Here is a 20,461-nt window from a genome sequence, read left to right as displayed (position 1 = left end):
GGGAGCGAGCAGGCGGCTGAGGCAACCGCTGTGACGTGGACAGGTACTGGGCGGCTTTGCATGCAGGCTGCAGGGCTACTGAAGGGTGGTGAAGTGTTGTCATAATCCGCGACTTGGAAATGGAATTGGAGCTGGCGAGGACCAGAGTCGCTGTGAATACAAGGGCTGTGCCAGGTGCGTCTCTTGTGCCTGAGTCTGCGGGGGATCCTTTGCGTGGTCGGCCCCAGGGAACCCCCCGTGGTTGAGGGGGCTGCTGTGTATTTGCCCGGGTTCAGTCTGGGACAGTTCCCCATTCCAGGCGTCCTCTGCTGTCCTCCCCTAGTTTGAGCGAAACTGTGAAAGCACCCACTTTGCAGCCCCTTAACTGTTTATTGATGGTAGGGCCAATCGATCTGGGGAACCAAGCCCCCACGTCTGACATCAGATGTGGGGGTGTGGCTAGCTGGGCTGTGTCTGATATCAGATGCAGCGGCGGGGCCAGGGCCCGCGGCGGCCACACATGGGCCACCGCCAGCCTTGCTACGCCACTGAGCGGCTCCATCCCCTAAAGGAAATTTCTTATAGTGCTCACATGTCATCTCCCATCCAAATGCAACCAGGGCAGACCCTGCATAGCAAAGGGGACAATTCATGCTTGCTACCACAAGACAAGCTCTCCTTTAATTTACATGCAACATGGGACCCATGTTGAATATTTTATTGCATATTTTCTTTTGCCCTTCTCAGCAATATTTCTGCTTTACTTAAAACAAACCTTTAAAAAATAGATTTTAAAATGATGGTAGTGGTGACCCACAAGCCATCACAGATTTCAAGCTTGAACCAACCAAAGACAGTACATTAATTGTTTCTCTAATCAATAGTCCTCTCTCTGAGAAGCAAAAAACAAAAATAAAGGTATCTCCTGGTGTGAAAAAGTAAAACGTTCTTTATCTGGGCATGCTTCTGTACTTAATGCGTTTAATAGACTGTCTTTTGTAAATAAACATCTCCCTACATTTCCCCCCTTCCAGGAAATCCTTAAAAAGTTGGAGCACTCAAATTCCCTACATGTTCATTCTGAAGCCTTTCAACAACCATGCCATTATCCTTTGAACAGATGTCAGATATAAAGACCGCCTGCTTTCAGATCAAATTGCTGTTGCCAAGGTCTCGCGAGCTTTGTCTTAAACAGTTGATTATAATGTCAGCACAGTCCAATTTGCAAGCTTTAAAGAAGCAGCTGAACACTGCATTTTGCTGAAGTATTAAAGAACTTGGCTCTTTTTAAAAAACAAACAAACTTTGGAGTCTCTTTAATACAAACAAGGGTAAGAGATTCTCTATTTCTCTTCATTGCTATCCACGTAAGTTATAGTTAAGCTCGATTTGTGTGGGAATTGTACTCTTCTAAAACGTTACGCTCTGTCCATTTGTTGCTCTGCTGGGAATACAAAGTCTATTCTGCAAATGGAGTGATGGAGCAAATAAGCAGGCATGTGTATCGAACTATAGGATTATTCAACGGATTTGAAGTTAAGTAAATTAAACTGAACGAAAAGAAATCATTTATTAATTCAACCATCTTCTGTATTTAAATAGAGATTACATTGCCTTGTGTATAGATTTCTTGGTTGGCTAAGGATTTGCAAAGAGAGGAAACAATCATTGAAATGAATTTTATTGCTTCACTGAGTGAGAATACTGAAGTGCATTCTGTTTAACTTTCATGGGCTAAGACTAATGGAAATAAACTTTATTTAAAAAATATGTAAATATAACTAACCATGTATCTCAATTTGGCTGACAGCCTACAGCAATTTTCTGACCTCTTTTATTCTGCAAGAAATAAAGTTAGTTTTATTTAGCTCATTCTGTTTGATGTTACCTGTGTTCATTTAGGGACAGAATCAAATGTTTTATTCCAAACAATTGCAGTTTAACTTTCGCTTGGTTGCTGGTTTTTGACGATTTGAAAAAGAACTTCAAGACACTTTTTGAGAGCTTTGTTCCATGATGCCTAAATGTTGGAATTCTTGAATGCTTTAACTTGTAGCCTTATGGAGAATTAAAATATGTGCACAAACTGTTAACATGGATAATAGTGAGATGTGCCACATTACAAGTGGTTTAAGTGTACATATTTAATAGATAACATTGGCTGCAAGCCAACATGCAGCTATGTGCATTTGTATCACATTGAAATTAATAGGACCAAGTATATGTACATGTATGCTGAAATGACATTCGGGATGCAATCCTCAACACCCTTACTTGGGAGGAACTGCTGCACTCCGTAGGACTTGTATATGCACAAGACTAGGCTTCACAAGCATTTTTGAGTCTGTGGAAACATTGTTATGGATAACTGCTTTTCAAACTTTCCCCCTTCTGGTTCCTTTTAGGTTTTATAACAAATATCTGAGACGTAACTGTATATTAACTTTGACTGATGTCTTCTATGCTGATATTATGGCTGCATTCACACAGGCACAAAGATCCTGGTTAAAAAGTTATTCAGGATTGGTGAGCTCAGTAGAGCTGATAGTATGAAAGCAGAGTTTTAGGGCAATTCTGGTCAAACTCCTTTTTTTAACCCACTTTTAACCCAGATGGAGAACCAGAACTGAATCCTGGTTAACTGGAGTGGTTTGACCAGGATTGCCCAAAAATTCTGCATTCACACAATCAGCTCCACTGGGCTCACTAATACCAATTATCTTTTTAACCAGAATGCTTGTTAATTGTGTGAATGTATCCAAAGAATTACAGATACTTTCCCGTTTAGACATGTGAGTTATTATCAGAATCCCACATTTTTATCTTTGTTATATTTTGACTATGTGAAAAAATAGGACAAAATCCAACCAAAATCTAGCGTTTTCAAGTCTCATTAATTTAAAATATCTATATATATAAAATGCTTAGGGCATACATGGCAAGTGCCACCCCTACCACAGCTGCGACCTGGAGGAGGAGATACAGATAGAGTGGCCATGGCAGGCAGGATGGTGGAGTGGGGCATGATGCTCCAGCAGCATGGGCGATTGCCACAGGTGGCAGAGAGGGGAGATCGCGGCAGGGATGGCAGCAGGGATGGAGCCAGTGGGACACGGTGCTGGTGATGGAGCGTGGAGACCAAGGTGGGGATGGTGGTGGAAGTAGTGAAACTTCCTTCTGTGGACCTTCCTGTTGCCCAGATCAGGCTGTTTTCAGCCCATTTTGGGGCTCTCTGCGTGCGCAGAGCCCCGATATGGGCCAAAAACATTCCAACCTGTCATTTGGGTGGCCAGAGGACCCACAGAAGGAGTCTGCTGCCTCTGCCAGAATCCCAGATGGCAAGGGGTTACTTAAGGTGGGAGAAGGCAAGGCAGGGGGCCGGAACAGCTAGTGGGGGTTAGAGGCAGGGAGAACTAGCGCACAAATGTTCTGTGCTGGGCCAGCTAGTATGCTAAAAAGCACTCTCATTTAATCCAATGGGATTTAAAATTGCTTAACTTTGGCAGGATTTAACCCATAATTTTTTTTGTCCATTGTAGGAAAACTAATCCATTTAGCTTTCTGGGATTTGAAACAGTGATGATTCCTAGCTTACCTGGTGATGCTAAGGATTGAACCAGGAACCCTTCTGCATACAAAGCAAGGAATCTACTATTGAGTTATGGCTAGTACGGTCACTACTCAGGACCAGTCCTTCTCTGGGGCTGACCTGGGGCTCTGGAATTAACAGGAACTCCCTGTTAAAATCAGAGTTTCTCCATCGCTGGCTGTTTTTAAAAGACCTTTAAGATGCACCTGTTTTCTCAGGCTTTAAATTACTTTTAATTGGTTTTATCTCATAAAATGGTTTTAAACATTTTATCCTGTTTTTATATTTGTTGTATTTTATCTTATGTAGGGATGCACATGTTAGACCACTTTGCAGAGCAACAGTTTCTAGGCAGAACCATCTGGAATCTGCCAGATAGGTAGGAAAGGAACCACTGTAAAACAGTGCCACCCAATCTCAACTCCCTCAGGCAACCCAGAAGGATACCATGGTCAATGGAATCGGAAGCTACCGAAGGATCCAAAAGGATCAACAGTCACACTCCCCCTTTCATTTCCCCTTGGGAGATCATCCATCAGGCCGACCAAGGCGGTCTGTGCGGAGTTCAGCACAGTGGGAAATGGCTCTCACATTGAACGTTTTTCTGCCAAAGTGGCCCTCGCTTGAAATGTATTGAAGATCACTGGCCTAAAGGAAAAGCTACAGCAACTAGGATATTCATGTACCATGTTTGCATGACTTGTCCCCTTAGCTAAGCAGGATCTGCCCTGGTTGCAAATGAATGGGAGACTAAACGCGTGAGCACTGTAAGATATTCCCTTAGGGGATGGAGCCACTCTGGGAAGAGCATCTAAATTCCAAGTTCCCTCCCTGGCATCTCGAAGATAGGGCTGAGAGAGATTCCTGCCTGCAACCCTGGAGAAGCCGCTGCCAATCTGTGTAGAAAATACTGAACTAGATGGCCAAATGGTCTGACTCAGCATGTGGCAGCTTCCTATGTTCCTTAGTTCCTATTGCTAAATGGATTATTAGTGCTGTCAGCTTTACGAGCTCAAATTACTTGATTCCAATCTCTCCTGCTGGTCTGTACTGCTAATCGCTAGATCAAGACTCAGGGCTGTGACCATGATAAACCTTGTACATGTATTCTGTGTACACCCTGGGGCAGTTTTGTCATCACAGAGAGCCTGACAACCATAAAGTTCACAGGTCTGCAGGTTCCTGTACAATCTTAGATGAGCAAAGTTCAAGTCTAGATTAATGCTAGATAATGCTCTACAGTTCTTTATGAATTGCCCCAAGAGGCTTTACATAAGGTCTACTATCACTTTAAATCCTTCCCTGAAATACTTGGCTCATGTGCGCCAGCTTTTTTATTTGCTCTCTCATTCGGCTGAATCTGTGAAATATTGTCTCCGATAATCCCCCTCTTTCCTTCTGTTCCTTTGATGCTCTCACATACTTAGGAAGCACTTCAAGCAAAAATGTTCCTATTTTCTACTCTCAGCTTTCAACTCTGAGCAGGCAACTAGCAAAACGGCCCCAAATAAGCTGCACAGCTGTATTTTCCACAGAAATTAACTCCACTCCTTTTAAGGATAGAAGGAGTACTTGATAACCTAGGACAGACTGTTTAAAGCAACAGTATTGAGGCCACAGAGTTCTCTCTCTCTCCCTCCCTCCCTCCCTCCCTCCCCCCACCTCATTCCTGCTCTCCAAAGAAAAACTACCAAGAATATTCTAATGTTCTGCTGGAGGGTTTCTATGCCTTATACTGTGGGCAGCATCCAAGGTCAGGAGCACAATAGTTTATTAAAGTAGTGAATCCCAAACAATTCATGAGAAAACCAGATAAGGCAGAAAACATATGGTAATTAAAAACAAAGAAGTGTGTGTGTGTGTGTGTGTGTGTGTGTGTGTGTCAACAAATTTCTCAGAAAAACTGTGAAGTGGTACAGCGGGAAATGCTTGATTAACAAGCAGAAGGTTGCCGGTTTGAATCCCCACTGGTATGTTTCCCATATTGGGCAGCAGCGATATAGGAAGATACTGAAAGGCATCATCTCATGCTGTGCGGGAGGAGGCAATGCTAAACCCCTCCTGTATTCTACCAAAGAAAACCACAGGGCTCTGTGGGCACCAAGAGTCGAAATTGCCTTGATGGCATACTTTACCTTTACCTTTAGGTTAGACTTGAGTGAACATGTTACAGCATGTATTTGAACAGGGGGGCTCTCTCTACAAAATCCAAAATTTGTTACATTGTTCTACAATCTTCTGACTCAAACTGGTATATTTATGCAGAATCAAGGGTAACACTTAGCAAACAATAACCTAGATTAGAAGTGTTTACATTTCTATCTTCCAGAAATCTTTTCCATAGTGCAAGTATTAAGGCAGTCAGAGAGTCAATGTCAGTTCATGCAGAGCTCTGTCCAGGTCTCTTGGGCCTCACCATCACTCTGTGCAAACTGAAGCCCTTTTCACACCTTACAAAAAGTGTACAGTGCACATGGGTAAAGCTCTATACACAGGTACAGTTATCACATGTTATGTTGAACATAGGTATAGTAGTAAACTTCCTATCTGTACCATGCATTGCAGGGACCTGTTCACTTTATAATGAACACAGGTTTATTCACAGAAAAACAATGTTTGATCTAAGATTGTAAATAAACAACTAACTAACTAACTTCACAGAAAAACATGAATACCTGCCAACATGTCCCTATTTTCCCATTCACCTGAATGGGAACATAGGGACATGCTGGCTGGTATGAGCATGTAAGACATCTGTACACTTGTACAACATAATGTCCTGGTTCACACAATCATCCTAATCTAGCTTTAGTGTGGGTTACCAACATTAATATGATTGTGGGAAACCACGCCAAGGTGATTTATAACCCTAGATGAAACCCACATTTAACCTAGATTTGACTGATTGTGTGAACCAGGTCAATGTCTGAATAGGGCTTGAGAGAACACCTTAACACACACCCGGTATTCTCTTGTGGCTCCACATTGCCAAGGAAGATTGATAGTAGGGAAGTAAAATTTCAGTGAAACTGGTCTGCCATTACTGATTTCCTTTTTGGCCACATTTGCATGTAACATGGAACTGTGAGTCCAATGGACCCATGGTTCTGCTTCATTGCCACAACCTCCTCTCCTGTCCACATACAGACTACAGGGAGAGCATCCTCTCTGCTGTCAGTGAGACTGCAGAGAGGAGGGGGAACAGGCTGTGTGGGCTTCCTTCTTGCTTGAAGGACAGCCCACACATCCAATCACAGAGGGAGAGAGGGAGGATCTTCCTCCCTCAACTCTAGTCTGGCTGAATGCAGCCTCTAGTGCTGCATTCAGACGGAATGGAGGCTCTGTGGACCCCTGGTTTTGTGCAGTGAAATTCACTGCAAACCGAGTGAATTGTCTTTGGAGTCTTCAAACTGAAGTCTCTGTTGTCCAACCTTGGGTCGCACTATGGATGGAGCCAAAATTGTACTCAGATGTAACAGTAAGAAAACCGCAGGTCCCTGCAACTCCAGTTCTCTGTCTGAATGAGGAAATAGAACAATTTCTGAAGGAGTTCTGAGGGATTCCAGTTTTCCCTAGAAGACAATTTGCAAAAGCAGCTCAAACAAAAGATTTATGAAATGCCTCAAAAAATTTATTGGTCTTCTCAAAATTCTTTATGTTTCTCTTGTGAGTACCCTAAAAGCATTTTTTAAGGTGGGAGGGGTCAAGGCAGTCAGAATGTGATTAATCTTTTCTATAGCTTTATGTATTTTTTAATGTTTGTAAATCATTTTTGGATTTTTTAAAATGAAAGTTGGTATAAAAATTTAACAATAAATAAACAAATAAATAATCTTGCCTGCTTTTCAGGTGCATTTTTATATCTGCATATTTAGGCTACAATCCTATGCACACTTACTTAGGAGTAAGCCCCAGTGAACACAGCAGGATTACTTCTAAATAACCATGAGTATGGAAATAGGAAAAAAAATAAAGGTATAAGCCATCACATGAGTTTATCACAATCATTCATTCATAGAAACAGAAGCTAGTAACTAGTAACTGATTAAAGGAAAACAATACTGAACACTTATAGGATCTTGGTACACTTTTTATATCATCGAAACATTATTCTGAAAGTAAGCAAAGCATCTATTTTGTCTTGCAAATAATAAAGATATTAATGCTAAAATCAATTCATACTGCAAACAACTGTTGTAATGATCTCTTTTATTTATAATATATTGTTATGCACTTGCTGGCTATTTTCAAAACACAGTATAAGAAAAAACATATGAACCTATCTAGGTTTACTCAGAAATAACCATCACAGAGTTCAGCCCAATAAGATGGAGAGGCCAAAGAAAAGAAGCATGCATCACACTGATAGTTTGAGGGAGGCAAAATAACAGGAATTAAGTGCATTTTGTTACAGAGATACCAATTTGTCAAAAAGCAATGGTAGGCTCGGTGATCAGTAAGAGTGAGGAAATGTTAACAGGTCAAGAAGAGAAGGTGAAACTGCTTACCTCCTATTCTGCCTCGTTCTTCTCCCCAAAAGGGAACTGTGTGAAACCTCACAAACACAGTGGGAATGGTCGGCTGCAGATTAAGGTCAGAAAGCAACTTTTCTATGTTAAATGAGATCAGAGCCAGATGAATTACATTCTATGGCACTAATAGAACTTGCTTTCATTCTCAGAACCAATAGAAACCTATAGAGCTGAAAGTAATCTTGGAGATCTTCTAGTCCCCCTCCTGCTCCTAATTAGTGGAAGACACTGCTATAGGATCCCTGTTACAGGAAACTGCTAAAGGATCTCCAGCAGAGAGCTGACCACTCTACTGTAGAATAGCTCTTACAGTTAGAACATCCAGGGGCATAGCAAGGTTGGAGGGGGCCCAGAGACAAGATTTTAAAATGGGCCCCTCGCTGATACACACACACACAAAAACCCCACTTCACAATATATAGTGCACTCACACTCACATCCCCATTTTGAATACGGTGAATATCTACTGTAGTTCACATTGAATCTAGTTTCTTTACTCTCTGCTCCTGCCGATCTCCAAGAGACTCAACATAATTCATAGGGGGTGCAACATGGGCGGGTGGGGAGTCATGTGATATGCCTCTGGGGGCCCCCTTGAGGCAGTGGGGCCCCAAGACAACTGCCTCCCCTTGCCTAATGGTAGTTACGCCGCTGAGAACATCCGTCCTAAAGTCTCAACTAAACTGCTTCCTTCTGATTTCAATCCATTCATTCTAGACCTGCTCATGCACAACAGGAAACAAGTCCACTCCTCCTATGTGACAATAACACTTCAGATATTTGAAGATGGTTATCATCATATCCACCCTTACGCTTCTCTTCCCATATCCAGCTCCTTCAGTCCTTCATCATAGGATTTGGTTTCCAGACCCCTCACAATCTTTGTTGCTCTCCTCTGAACCCATTTCAGTTTATCAATGTTCTTCCAAAAATTATACAGATTATAAGGCATTCAGTCCATAAGAATCTTAATAAAAATGAAGTAATTAGTAGAAATTAAAAAATGAATCCTATCAGACCTTATAAATCCTAAGAGGGACATGGGAATTCTGATTTCTCTTGATATCTAGTTAAGAGAATTGTGTTGGTCTGTGACTGACTGACTGACTGACTGACGGACAGACGGATGGATGGATGGATAGCTAAAAGAATTGATCTTGATATCAGCAAAGCATTCAACAAAATGCAGAGCTCTGAAGGCCAGGAAAATGAGTCTCAGCCTCCAGATATCCCTGAAAGTACTGCACGAGCAGTGCAATGTCTTCATGGATTCCTGCTCAAGCCAGGTGCTCTAGGTATCCAGCTCTATGCATGCTCAGGCTGCCCGCTCCCCCTACACCTGCTGCCCCCCCCCCCCCCACTATCTCCTGGGCCTGGTCCAGCCCATTTCAGGCCCATTTTTGCCTTCTGTGCATGCACAGTGGTCATGTTTTTGGCCTCCGCACATTAGTGAAGGCCATTTGTGTGACCAAAAATATTGCTGCCAGAGGGCCAAACTGGGCCTGAACTGGGCTGAACCGGGCCCACAAGACCCAGGGGGAGGCCTGCGTGGTAGTGGGAGCTGCCACAACCCCCTCCTGTGGCTGCCACAGCACCCCCAGCAGCTACCACAGCCACTGGCAGAAGTAAGTACTTCGATTTTACTAACTAATATAACACTTAGGGAAGCCCCCGACCCTCTCAAACTAAGCCTGAACCAGCTCAAATTCAAGCCGAGCAGGCCACGGTCTGGAGGGGGCAAATCCAAACTGGTGCAGTCTGATTTGAATCTGTCTTGGATTCGATCTGAACCAGAAAACCCAGTTCTGTGCACTTCCCTACTCAATGATTCCTCACCATATGCAGAAAGTTGTGTGTAGGGTGCTGCCACGCTCTGTCCTGGTCCCAATACTCTTCAACATTTTTCTTAGTGGTGTAGATGATGTCATGGAGGCAATCCTCATCAGATTTGCAAATGACACAAAACTGGGAGGGATGACTAACATTTCTGAAGACTGGAATAAGATTAATAGTTACCTTTCTAAAATGGCAAATTGGGCTGCAACTACTAACAGAATGAAATTCAGCAGAAACAGATCTCTTCATTTATGCCAAAAAAACCCCAAAGAACAAATCAAATGCAGAAATATAGGATGGGAGATACCTGGCTATGCAGTAGCATACATGAAAATGCTCTCTGGATTGCAGTTGAGCACAAGCGAAGCATGAGTCAGCAGTGTCATGCAGCTGCAGAAGGGATAATGTGAGTTTTGGCTGCATTCGTGTAACCATAGTTTCCAAATCACATGAAGTAATAGGTCCACTTTATCCAGCACTAGTTGGGCCTCATCTGGGGTAATGTGTCCAATTCCTGGAACCACACTTTAAGAAAGATGTGAACAAATTGAAATGGGTTCAATGGAGGCCAATTAAAATTCTCAGAAGCCTGGAAACGAAGGCCTATGTGAAAAGGATGGTGGAACTGAGTATGCTTACTTTTGAAAAGAGCGGGTGGGGCATGCTAGCACTCTTCAAATACCTGAACCGCTGCCACATAGAAGATAGGTTTGCTCTCTGCCGCCTCAGAAAGCAGGACTAGGTTTAATGGAATTAGTTGCACAAAGGACATTTTTTGTTTCCTACATTTCTATCTTGTTCTTCCTTCAAGGAGCCCAGAGAAGTTTACATGGTTATGTTTTTCCTCACTAACAAACCCTGTTGAGGTAGGTTAGGCAGAGGGATAAGTGACTGGCTTAGAGTCACCCAGTGACTTTCATGGTTGAATGGCAATTTGAATTTGCGTCTGCCCAGTCCTAGTCAAACACTAGGAACTAATCTTGCCTGCAATAGCAGTTTTTGGGGTCTGAACATCCCTGAAGGGCCCTCCCATCCAATATCAAGGTCAGCTACCTCCCCCAGACAATCTCTAGTTCCCTTTGCCACACACACACACATACACACACACCCTTTTCCAGAAACCATTTTTCCTTGTTAAGCTTGAACAAGAACTTCTAAATTTGTCTTCTCTTTTGCTGAAGGAAAACTTATGTGGGTTGAAGGCTGTTGCCTTCAACCGAGCTGTGTGTAGCAGGATAGTGCTTTTACTTTCTTCTTTCCTGGATTTGTTGTCATCCCCTCCCTCACCTGCTGTGTGGCTTACCTAGAGACTTGATGAGGACAGACGATAGGACCAGAGAGCAAATTAGGTGCAACTTTGGCTGTTTACCTCTGGCCGCACTGTGGTATTTAAAGGTCTGCATTAAGTGTACACAGTAAGATAAAATAACCCTACAACCTAAGTTAATGTTCTTCATTGTAAGGCCTGGGGTCCATGACAGCCACTCTCAATTCTAAGTGCAGCTCCCTGACTAATAGTTTATTGGGCCTGTGCCAAGCTTTGACCCAAATTGAATACCCTACACAGCCTCCCTGGCATGTACCCCTTCCCAGCACTTCCTCCCTAGAGCACTTAAGAGAGGATTCCATCTTTCTTAAAGAGCCCTTCCAGCAGAGAAAAACACAGTACTGGGCAGAGGTCAGTAGAGTTGGAAATGGTTCTCACACTGAAGGTTTTTGTTGTTGTTGTATTTCTTTTTTTGCCAAAGTGGCCCCTGATTGAAAAATAGTCAAGATCACTGGCCTAGGTGACAGTGAAACAGCCCTTGGGAAATGTTATTAGGCATTTTAAAGCTCTTTTTGCTTCCCTCAAATATTCCAACTGGTATCCAGTGTGTGGACTTTCAAATTCACCTTGACATTTCCTTTAGGAGAAACCCAGTGGTAACTTTTTTAATATTATTATTATCTTTAATGACTCTTATTTCCTCCTTACTCTTCTCCACTGCTCTTTAGACTGGGTATGTAGCAATATAACAGAATGGTCAGATCTCTGAGAATAGTTTTCCTTGATCTTTCTTGCGGCACATCTCCTGTGTTTTAATATGTTAAGGCTAGGGCTTTTCTGAATGCAGAAGTGTCCTGTGTTGCTTTGTTTAAAGGACTTGCTTCCAAATGTCATTCATTTATTCATTCATTCCAGGAATCATGATGTGCACGAATGGAGCATGCAGCCACAAAGGCATCCTCATGAGGTTTCTTCTGCTCTTCATGTGTGTTCAGAAGGTATGCACTGAAGAAGACACTATCATTGCCACTAAGAATGGAATAGTAGAAGGGGTGAACTTGCCTGTACTTGGTGGAACTGTAACAGCCTTCCTAGGAATTCCTTATGGAAAGCCACCTATTGGTAGACTTCGGTTCCAAAAGCCAGAGCCTCGGGAAAAATGGATGGGGGTTTGGGATGCCACCAAGTATGCAAACTCTTGTTATCAGAACATAGACAACACTTTCCCTGGATTTGCAGGATCCGAGATGTGGAACCCCAACACAAACCTGAGTGAAGATTGCCTCTACCTCAACATATGGGTACCTTCTCCCAAGCCTAAGAATGCATCTGTGATGGTATGGATCTATGGAGGAGGCTTCCAGACTGGGACATCGTCATTGCCTGTCTATGATGGCAAATTTCTGGCCCGAGTTGAAAGAGTCATTGTGGTTTCAATGAACTATAGGTTAGGGGCGTTAGGATTCTTGGCCTTGCCAGGAAATGTGGAAGCCCCAGGAAATGCAGGCTTGTTTGATCAACGGCTGGCCCTTCAGTGGGTCCAGGACAACATAGAAGTCTTTGGTGGCAATTCTAAAAGTGTGACATTATTTGGAGAGAGTGCTGGAGCAGGGTCTGTCAGCTACCATCTTCTTTCTCCTAAAAGCTATCCTCTCTTCACTAGGGCAGTCATGCAAAGTGGTTCTGGAAATGCCCCTTGGGGCGCACTTGCACCCTCTGAAGCAAAGAGGAGAACACTGGCTCTAGCTGAACTCGTCCACTGCACCAGAAGCAATGAAACCGAAACCATTTTTTGTCTACGCAACAAAGATCCCCAAGATATACTTGAGAAAGAAGTGTCCGTCTTAACATACAGCGCTCTTTTAGAACTTTATTTCACTCCAGTTGTTGATGGGGACTTCCTTGTTGACATGCCAGGAACGTTGCTGAAGGATGGGAAATTTAAGCAAACACAGATCTTGATGGGTGTGAATAGAGATGAAGGGACAGCTTTTCTTGTGTATGGAGCACCTGGCTTCAGCAAAGATAACAACAGCCTCATCAATGAAACAAATTTCCGGGCAGGTTTGAAGCTCTCCTTTCCAGAATCAAGTGAAGTTGGGTTGGAGTCTATCAGTTTCCACTATTCAGAGTGGGAGAATGAGCAGAACCCTTTCAATTATCGCAATGCTATGGATGATATCCTTGGGGATTACAATTTCATTTGCCCTGTGGTAGAGTTCCTAAAAGCATTTGCCAGTGCTGGGAACAGTGCATTTCTATATTTCTTTGAGCACCGATCTTCAAAACTTCCTTGGCCGGAGTGGATGGGAGTCCCACATGGTTATGAAATAGAGTTTGTCTTTGGACTACCTCTAGAGAGAAGAGTGAATTATACCAAAGCAGAGGAAACACTGAGTAGGTCTATCCTAAGATATTGGGCAAGTTTTGCAAAAACTGGGTATGTATGTGTTTTTTCTCCTTTTGATTTCTTTTCTATCCTGAAAAGTTTTGAGTTGTTGTTTTGCTATGAGTTTTTCCTTCTATGTTTAGCAAAACTGAGAGCTTAGTTCTTCATTCTTCTACTACTACTATTACTACTGGGAAAATAGGAACATATGTTATACCGAGTCAGACCATTGGTCCATCTACTATGAGTATTGTCTACCCAGAGTATTGTCTACTCTGGCATCAGCTCTCCAGCATCACCTGTCCATTCTCTTACATCAGACAGTGCTCACATGTGGTAACCCATTCAAATGCAAACCATGGTGAACCCTACTTAGCAAAGAGGGCAATTCCTGCCCACTGCTACAAAAGTGGCTCTTTGTTATTATTTAACCAATTCCATTCACCCAGAATATAGGTGTTTCTTCTTATAAAGTTGGATGCCATTTTACAATTATGTAGATAAAATTATACCAGATCAGAAATATTACAATTTCTATGTTATAATATTTTAATGATATGTTAAAGGTATGAAAAATTGAACTTTGTATTAAATGCTTAATAGTTGTGAAAATATTGGTGGACGCACTGTGAAACATTATGTGCATGTCACAACCTAATGTTCATGCAGTTGTGCAAGAGGATTGTTGTGCTACACACAAAAATAGCGCAGTCACAGTTGTGTAGGTGTTGGCCATTATTTTTGCAATTGCTGGACATTATGTTGTGATGTGCAAGTAATATTGCCCAGTATGTCAGCTACTGTGTTCAAATATGGGATGTCTTTATTGAGGTATTTCTGCCAAGGGTGAATTTTTTTTTAGCATTTGGATGTCAAAAATTGCATTGCCTATTTTGTTTCTATATTTTTGTGTTATCCTGGAAAATATCAAGCAAAGTATTTCCAAAAAAAATTGATTTATTAAGTGCTGTCAAGTCGGTATCAACTCTTAGCGACCACATAGATAGATTCTCTCCAGGATATCTGTCTTCAGCTTGGCCTTTAAGGTCTCTCAGTGGTGTCTTCATTGTTGCCATAATTGAATCCATCCACCTTGCTGCTGGTCGTCCTCTTCTTCTCTTAATAAAAATACTGTTAGTGTAATACTATAGTACATAGGTTATAGGCTATGGTGGTAGTAGTGGTTATGGCGTTAGTAATGGAGAGTATCAATGGTGGCAGCAGTGGTCAATACTACCACTACTACTACTACTTTTAGAACAAATATTTACATACCAGTTTTCAAGAAAGGTTCTCAAAGCAGTTTACATAGAACATAAATAATTAATCAATAAGATGGTTCCCTCTCCTAAAAGGGCTCACAATCTAAAAAGAAACATAAAATAGACACCAGCAACCACCACTGGAGGGATGCTGTGCTAATTATTGCTAGTTGCCCTAGCAATTAATAATAATACTTGTATACTGTTATGGCAGCTACATGGAAGTTCATATTCTCTCTAAGCAAGACTTCTCCTATTTCTGTCACTTCCACAAGCTGACAGTATCGGGTGGGTTTATAATAGGACTGACTATAATGCTAGACGTGATGTTGCGATGTGCATGTAATTTTACCCAGTATGTCAGCCACAGATGAGTTATTAGTAATCTATTGCCTACCTTAAAAGAGAACTAAACCTTGTCTTGTCATAACAGCTGTTAAAAGTGAAGGCCACCGCTTTGAGTTGCAAAAATTTATATCTTAGTGGGGCTGGTGTGGGGGCCAGGGGGTCAGCAGGATGCACCTTTATGTGTAAATTAGTAGGTGCTTACCTCCCTTACCACCACACCTGAAAGCTGTGGCGTGCTGCCCAGCACCCAATGTAGTAGAGGATCCACCACTCAGCTGCTGGAGGCCATTTGCATGCCCAGCAAATAGCCTCTACACAGGTGTGAAGGCCAGCTGAGTGATGGAGCCGATCCTCTGCTGCAGCTGGTGTTGGGCAGTGTGATGCTACCGAGAAGAGCTTTCGGGTGCAGCAGTACAGGAGACAAGCACCTACTAATTTACACTTAAAGGTGCCTCCAGCTCCCCACCCCTTGGCGGCACCTGCACCAGCCACCACTTATATTTACAGCTCCTCACCACCACCAGCTTCTTGCACACACAGAGAGGGAAATTGTATGTGTGCAGCAGCAGTAAAAGCTTTACTTTCATATAAGAGTGTCATGGCTGAATCGGGATTTGTACTTAGGTCTCCCCAGTCCTAATCCAAATTGTTCATAAAGAGACATGCATGCGTGTAACCACTACACGGCGCTACCTTTGAATTTTCTGCTTCTTAATTAATTTTATGTTGGCATATGAACTCTGTATTCTTTCTAAAGAATGAATTATTCCAACCTGTTATTTATAACAATTGATGTGGAGGTGGGGAACCCTCAATGGCCAGTTTAATAAGCCTTACATGCTAGGTTTAGGGTATAAAGGTAGGTTCCACATGCATGCCCCTGTTATGAAAATTTTTCCATCTCATTGAAAAAGTAGGTGTACTCGGAAAGAGAGATGTGCACAAAATGAGTTTTTAGAAAATTAATTTCATATTCAAATCAAATTCCAAAAATTCAATTTGAATTTGAATCCAATTCAAATCTGGTCTGAAAATCCACTTCAAATTTGAATCCAATTCAAATCATTTGACCCAGTTTTGATGCCTTTTTAAAACCAGTCAGGGGGCTTGAATGGTTTTTAAAAAGTGCCAAGCAGCTCTCTAATCGAATTGCCCTTTTAAGCAGTGATTTGATTTGATTTCGAATCACTCGACTCATCCAGATTTGATTCAAATCTATTCAAATTCAAATTGACTTGCACATCCCTACTCAGAAATCATGTTTAGAACTGCAGTCTCCATTTTTTTTGGTTCCTTACCACAGGCTCTAAAATTGTGACTTTCACAATGGAGGATAGGAACACGAAAAGATCATGTGATGAAACCATTGCCCGAATAGCTGCACAACATAAACACATTTGGTGATTCAAGACTGGACTATTGGATGCATCTTCCACTGCATTTTAAAGACACAAATTCAGTCCTATCCAAAGGCGTAACGATAGGGGGGCAGGGGGGGCACGTGCCCCCGGCGCCATCTTTGCTGGTCACGTGGGGGGCGCTGCCATGACCCCTGCCGATCCCAAATTTTAAAAAATGCAAAAAACGCGCCGCGGCGCCCAGGCAACCCTCACTTCCGGCTTCCATGCGACTTCCCCCCGCATACAGAGTGGCAGAATGCAGCCACTCTGTATGTGGGGGAAAGTCGCATGGAAGCCGGAAATGATTATTGCATCACTTCCGGCTTCCATGCGACTCCCCCCCACATACAGAGTGGCAGAATGCAGCCACTCTGTATGTGGGGGGAAGTCGCATGGAAGCCGGAAGTGAGGGTTGCCTGGGCGCGTCGGGAGACAAGACAAGGCGGCGGGAACGCTGAGAGCCCTCCAGCTGGAGGCAGGAGAGAGAAGCTGCTCGCTCGGAGGCAAAGCCCAGTCCAGGAGCAGTAAGTAAGGGAGCCCTGGCAGCGCCCCTATGTATTCCGCAAAGGGGCTGGCGGAGGGAGCAACCTACCCACTCCCCGCTGTCTAGATTCCCAAATCTTCTGCGAAAAGGCGGGAAAGGGGGCAGAAGCAGGGAGCCTGCCTGCTGCAGAACCGTGTTTGCATTTGTTGGAGCAGCCATAAACAAACAAAAAAACCCAACACAACCCACCCACCCCCACACTAAAAATAAAAAGCCTGGCAAAATAGATACGTTTTCAGAAGCTTCGTAAAGGACAGAAGGAAGGGAGCATTACACATTTTTGAGTTCCAGATCAAATGCACTCTGTGTATGCTCCAAGGCATTCTGTTTAATTTCATTTGTTCTTGGCTGAGCTTTGCCATGAAAAACAGGCACCAGGGCTAAGACCTCATGAGCAATGGTTAAAATAAGCTCAGCCAGTGATTTGTAAAAGCACTTAGAAACTCGAATAAATCTAGAGGGAGCACTCCAAACTTTACTGGCTTGCATGTTCTGGAACTTAAATGCTTGGAAAGTATTAAAAAAATAACACTTGTCTTGCTTTCCGTGGGCAGAAGATAGATGTTTATTCCACTGGCTTAGCTGAGTGTGGTAAGACTGTGGAGTAAGGGGGGTGGTGGCAATGTTTATGAGGGCTTCAGTTCATAGCCCACCATTAACTATAGTTAATAAGAGCTAAATATATCATTTTACTATAAGGCTTCATATTATTTTACTATATCAGTGTCCTTGTCATTGATATATTCAAGCAACTACATATGGAAACAAAGTGGTATGTGACCTGTATTAACAAATGTCTCTTTGTGGTTTAGTTATTGTGGGGCTTTAAGATTGTTCTTTAGCCATAACTGGCACAAGTTAATACGCATACAAACCTGCAATCTATCCACTATAACCCAAAATGTGTCACTAAAAATTATGAAGGTGCTGCTCAGTATATCTTGGTTTTAATATGATGTGTACTGATTGCTGCTAGGTGCATTTTCCCAGAAAGTGATTTTGTTGCTTTAAACACAGGCTGAAGTATTCATAAAGAGTACAGGGTTACTCTTTGCAGTGATTGTATGGCAGTGAGTAGGGATTTAGTGCTACCAACACTGTGTTTATTAAAGACAGTAATTGCCATGAAATTTAATGGAATACTGCTGTCATCCAGATATCTGGCTACCTTAAAAAGAACATAGGAACATAGGAAGCTGCCATATACTGAGTCAGACCATTGGTCTATCTAGCTCACTATTGTCTTCACAGACTGGCAGCGCCTTCTCCAAGAAGAATTTACAATGACTCCCAATACTACTCCTATACCTGCCTCCTACTTTCACTTACTGTAGCTTTTCTCATTACACTGTCACTTAGTGAAAGGCATACAAATGGAGGAAGCACTAAGTGACTACTATGAAGAAATACCTACACGTAGAGTGCTATCTAATGAATAATATAAAAAGTTAAAATAAAAACACATTCAAATCTCTTTTAGCAACAGTGGCTTCTAATTGTTGCTCAAACAGATTAACAAGCATAACTTTCAGATAAATTAATATTTGAATTTATGGTGTACCTTAAAAATTGCATGGCCTCCTGAATACACAGATATTTTGTAATAGCCCTAATCACAGGGGTGTGGCTTGAGGCCAGATAGCTGAGTTTGTGTTTATAGAGGATCACTTTCTGTACCAGGCAGAATGTGAGCATAGGCAGGCACTGGTGGAAGAGTAGATTACGTGACAGTCAGATGTATGTTGGGGGGGGCGGGGGGCGCAATTTCAGTGCTTGCCCTGGGCGCCGTTTTCCCTAGTTACGCCTCTGGTCCTATCCCATCTTACCCATCACGATACCACTTGAAAATATATATAGATATAAGGTGAGAATTAAAATACAAGCAGCTAAATTTGGGAAATGACCCATGTACCTCTCATTTGATATATGATATATTATTAACCCATTTGCAGTATTATCTCTCTCATGTTTTATGGACCTTTGCTTATATAGAACTTGCAAGTGAGATAGGTCATGTACCACTGTGTCTGTGAACACAGGAACACAGGAAGCTGCCATATACTGAGTCAGACCACTGGTTCCTCTAGCTCAGTATTGTCTACACAGACTGGCAGTGGCTTCTCCAAGGTTGCAGGGAGGAGTCTTTCCCAGCCCTATCTTGGAGATGCCAGGGAGGGAACATGGAACCTTCTGCTCTTCCCAGAGTGGCTCCATCCCCTAAGGGGAATATGTTACAGTGCTCACAATTCTAATCTCCCATTTATATCCAACCCTGCTTAGCTAAGGGAACAAGTCATGCTTGCTACCACAAGACCAGCTATCCAGACAATACTGAGCTAGATAGACCAATGGTCCCACTCAGTATATGGCAGCTTCCTATGTTTCTGTGTTCCTATTCACCTCAACATTTCACTATGTAGCAGCTTCATAATGTGGGTACAACTATTTGCTGCCCATCCTCGCCCCACCAAAAGTTTCACTTGTAGGATCAAGACTCCTTTTGCTTGTCTTACAATTCCTCAGATGTTTCATCTCACCAGGGACCTGCACATTTGCCTCACAATTTTGCTTTAGGCCAAATTCAAAACCAATCCGAATAACAGTGTTTATCTGTCTTCCTGGGAAGCAAAAGGAGTGAGTCTATGACATTCATGATGCCCTGCTAGATAATGCCTGACTTTCAGCACAGATAACTGCAGCCTTCTTATCGAGACCCATTTCCATTCCAACAGGGCGAACGCTCTACTTGAAGATCAGAAGAAAAACATCCTTGCCCTTCTCATTTGCCTTTAAAAGCAGCAGTGCTGGGGGGGAAATGACTTGCTCTGCCCTACAGGCAACAGCTACCAGTTTGCAAACAAGATGTAAATGATATACAATAATTGTACATCCTTCCACAATAAAAGGAGCAGGAGAATATATATATATGTGTGTGTGTGTGTGTGTGTGTGTGTGTGTGTGTATATATATATATATATATATATATGGGGGCGGGCACAGAAGGCTCAGAATATATTTCTGAAGAGAAGAACTTTGCACCACCTGTTAGACTGCTGAAAGAGAAATAATTGAGGTCACTCACACAGTCAAAAACTGTGTTCTACCCAGGTTTGGGAGCTGTGTGTGCTCCCAATTTTTTGGTTGTGTGGTAGGAAGCTAAGAGGAAAACCAGGGTGGATGGTTGTGTTTTTGATTGTGTGAATGACCTTACTGTATATTTTGCATTAACTCTCCCATCCTAGGAGCCAGTGAGCCTCTTCTCACGAGCAGTGAGAAGTGCTCATGGGCGAGCTTCTGGGAAGGCAGGTTAAACCT

At 42.6% G+C, this 20,461-nt stretch overlaps 1 protein-coding gene across 3 annotated transcripts in view; it reads left to right on the top strand.

The window, feature by feature from the left end:
* Window positions 1-1,085: 1,085 nt before the first annotated feature.
* Window positions 1,086-20,461, top strand: part of BCHE (butyrylcholinesterase) — a 79,145-nt gene continuing 59,769 nt past the window's right edge. Inside the window, exons 1-3 of one of the 3 annotated variants that reach the window (XM_053312251.1) lie at window positions 1,086-1,310; window positions 12,119-13,643; window positions 19,879-20,010. In XM_053312251.1, coding sequence (XP_053168226.1) covers window positions 12,124-13,643; window positions 19,879-19,939 — 1,581 coding nt within the window. In that variant the 5' untranslated portion in view covers window positions 1,086-1,310; window positions 12,119-12,123 and the 3' untranslated portion in view covers window positions 19,940-20,010. Of the gene's footprint in view, window positions 1,311-12,118; window positions 13,644-19,878; window positions 20,011-20,461 lie in introns of those variants that run through there. The other 2 variants (XM_053312252.1, XM_053312250.1) reach the window with 2 other exon arrangements.

This window comes from Hemicordylus capensis, chromosome 3, assembly GCF_027244095.1.
Source record: "Hemicordylus capensis ecotype Gifberg chromosome 3, rHemCap1.1.pri, whole genome shotgun sequence".
NCBI lineage: Eukaryota > Metazoa > Chordata > Lepidosauria > Squamata > Cordylidae > Hemicordylus > Hemicordylus capensis.
This window is presented reverse-complemented; position numbering and strand designations above follow the sequence as displayed.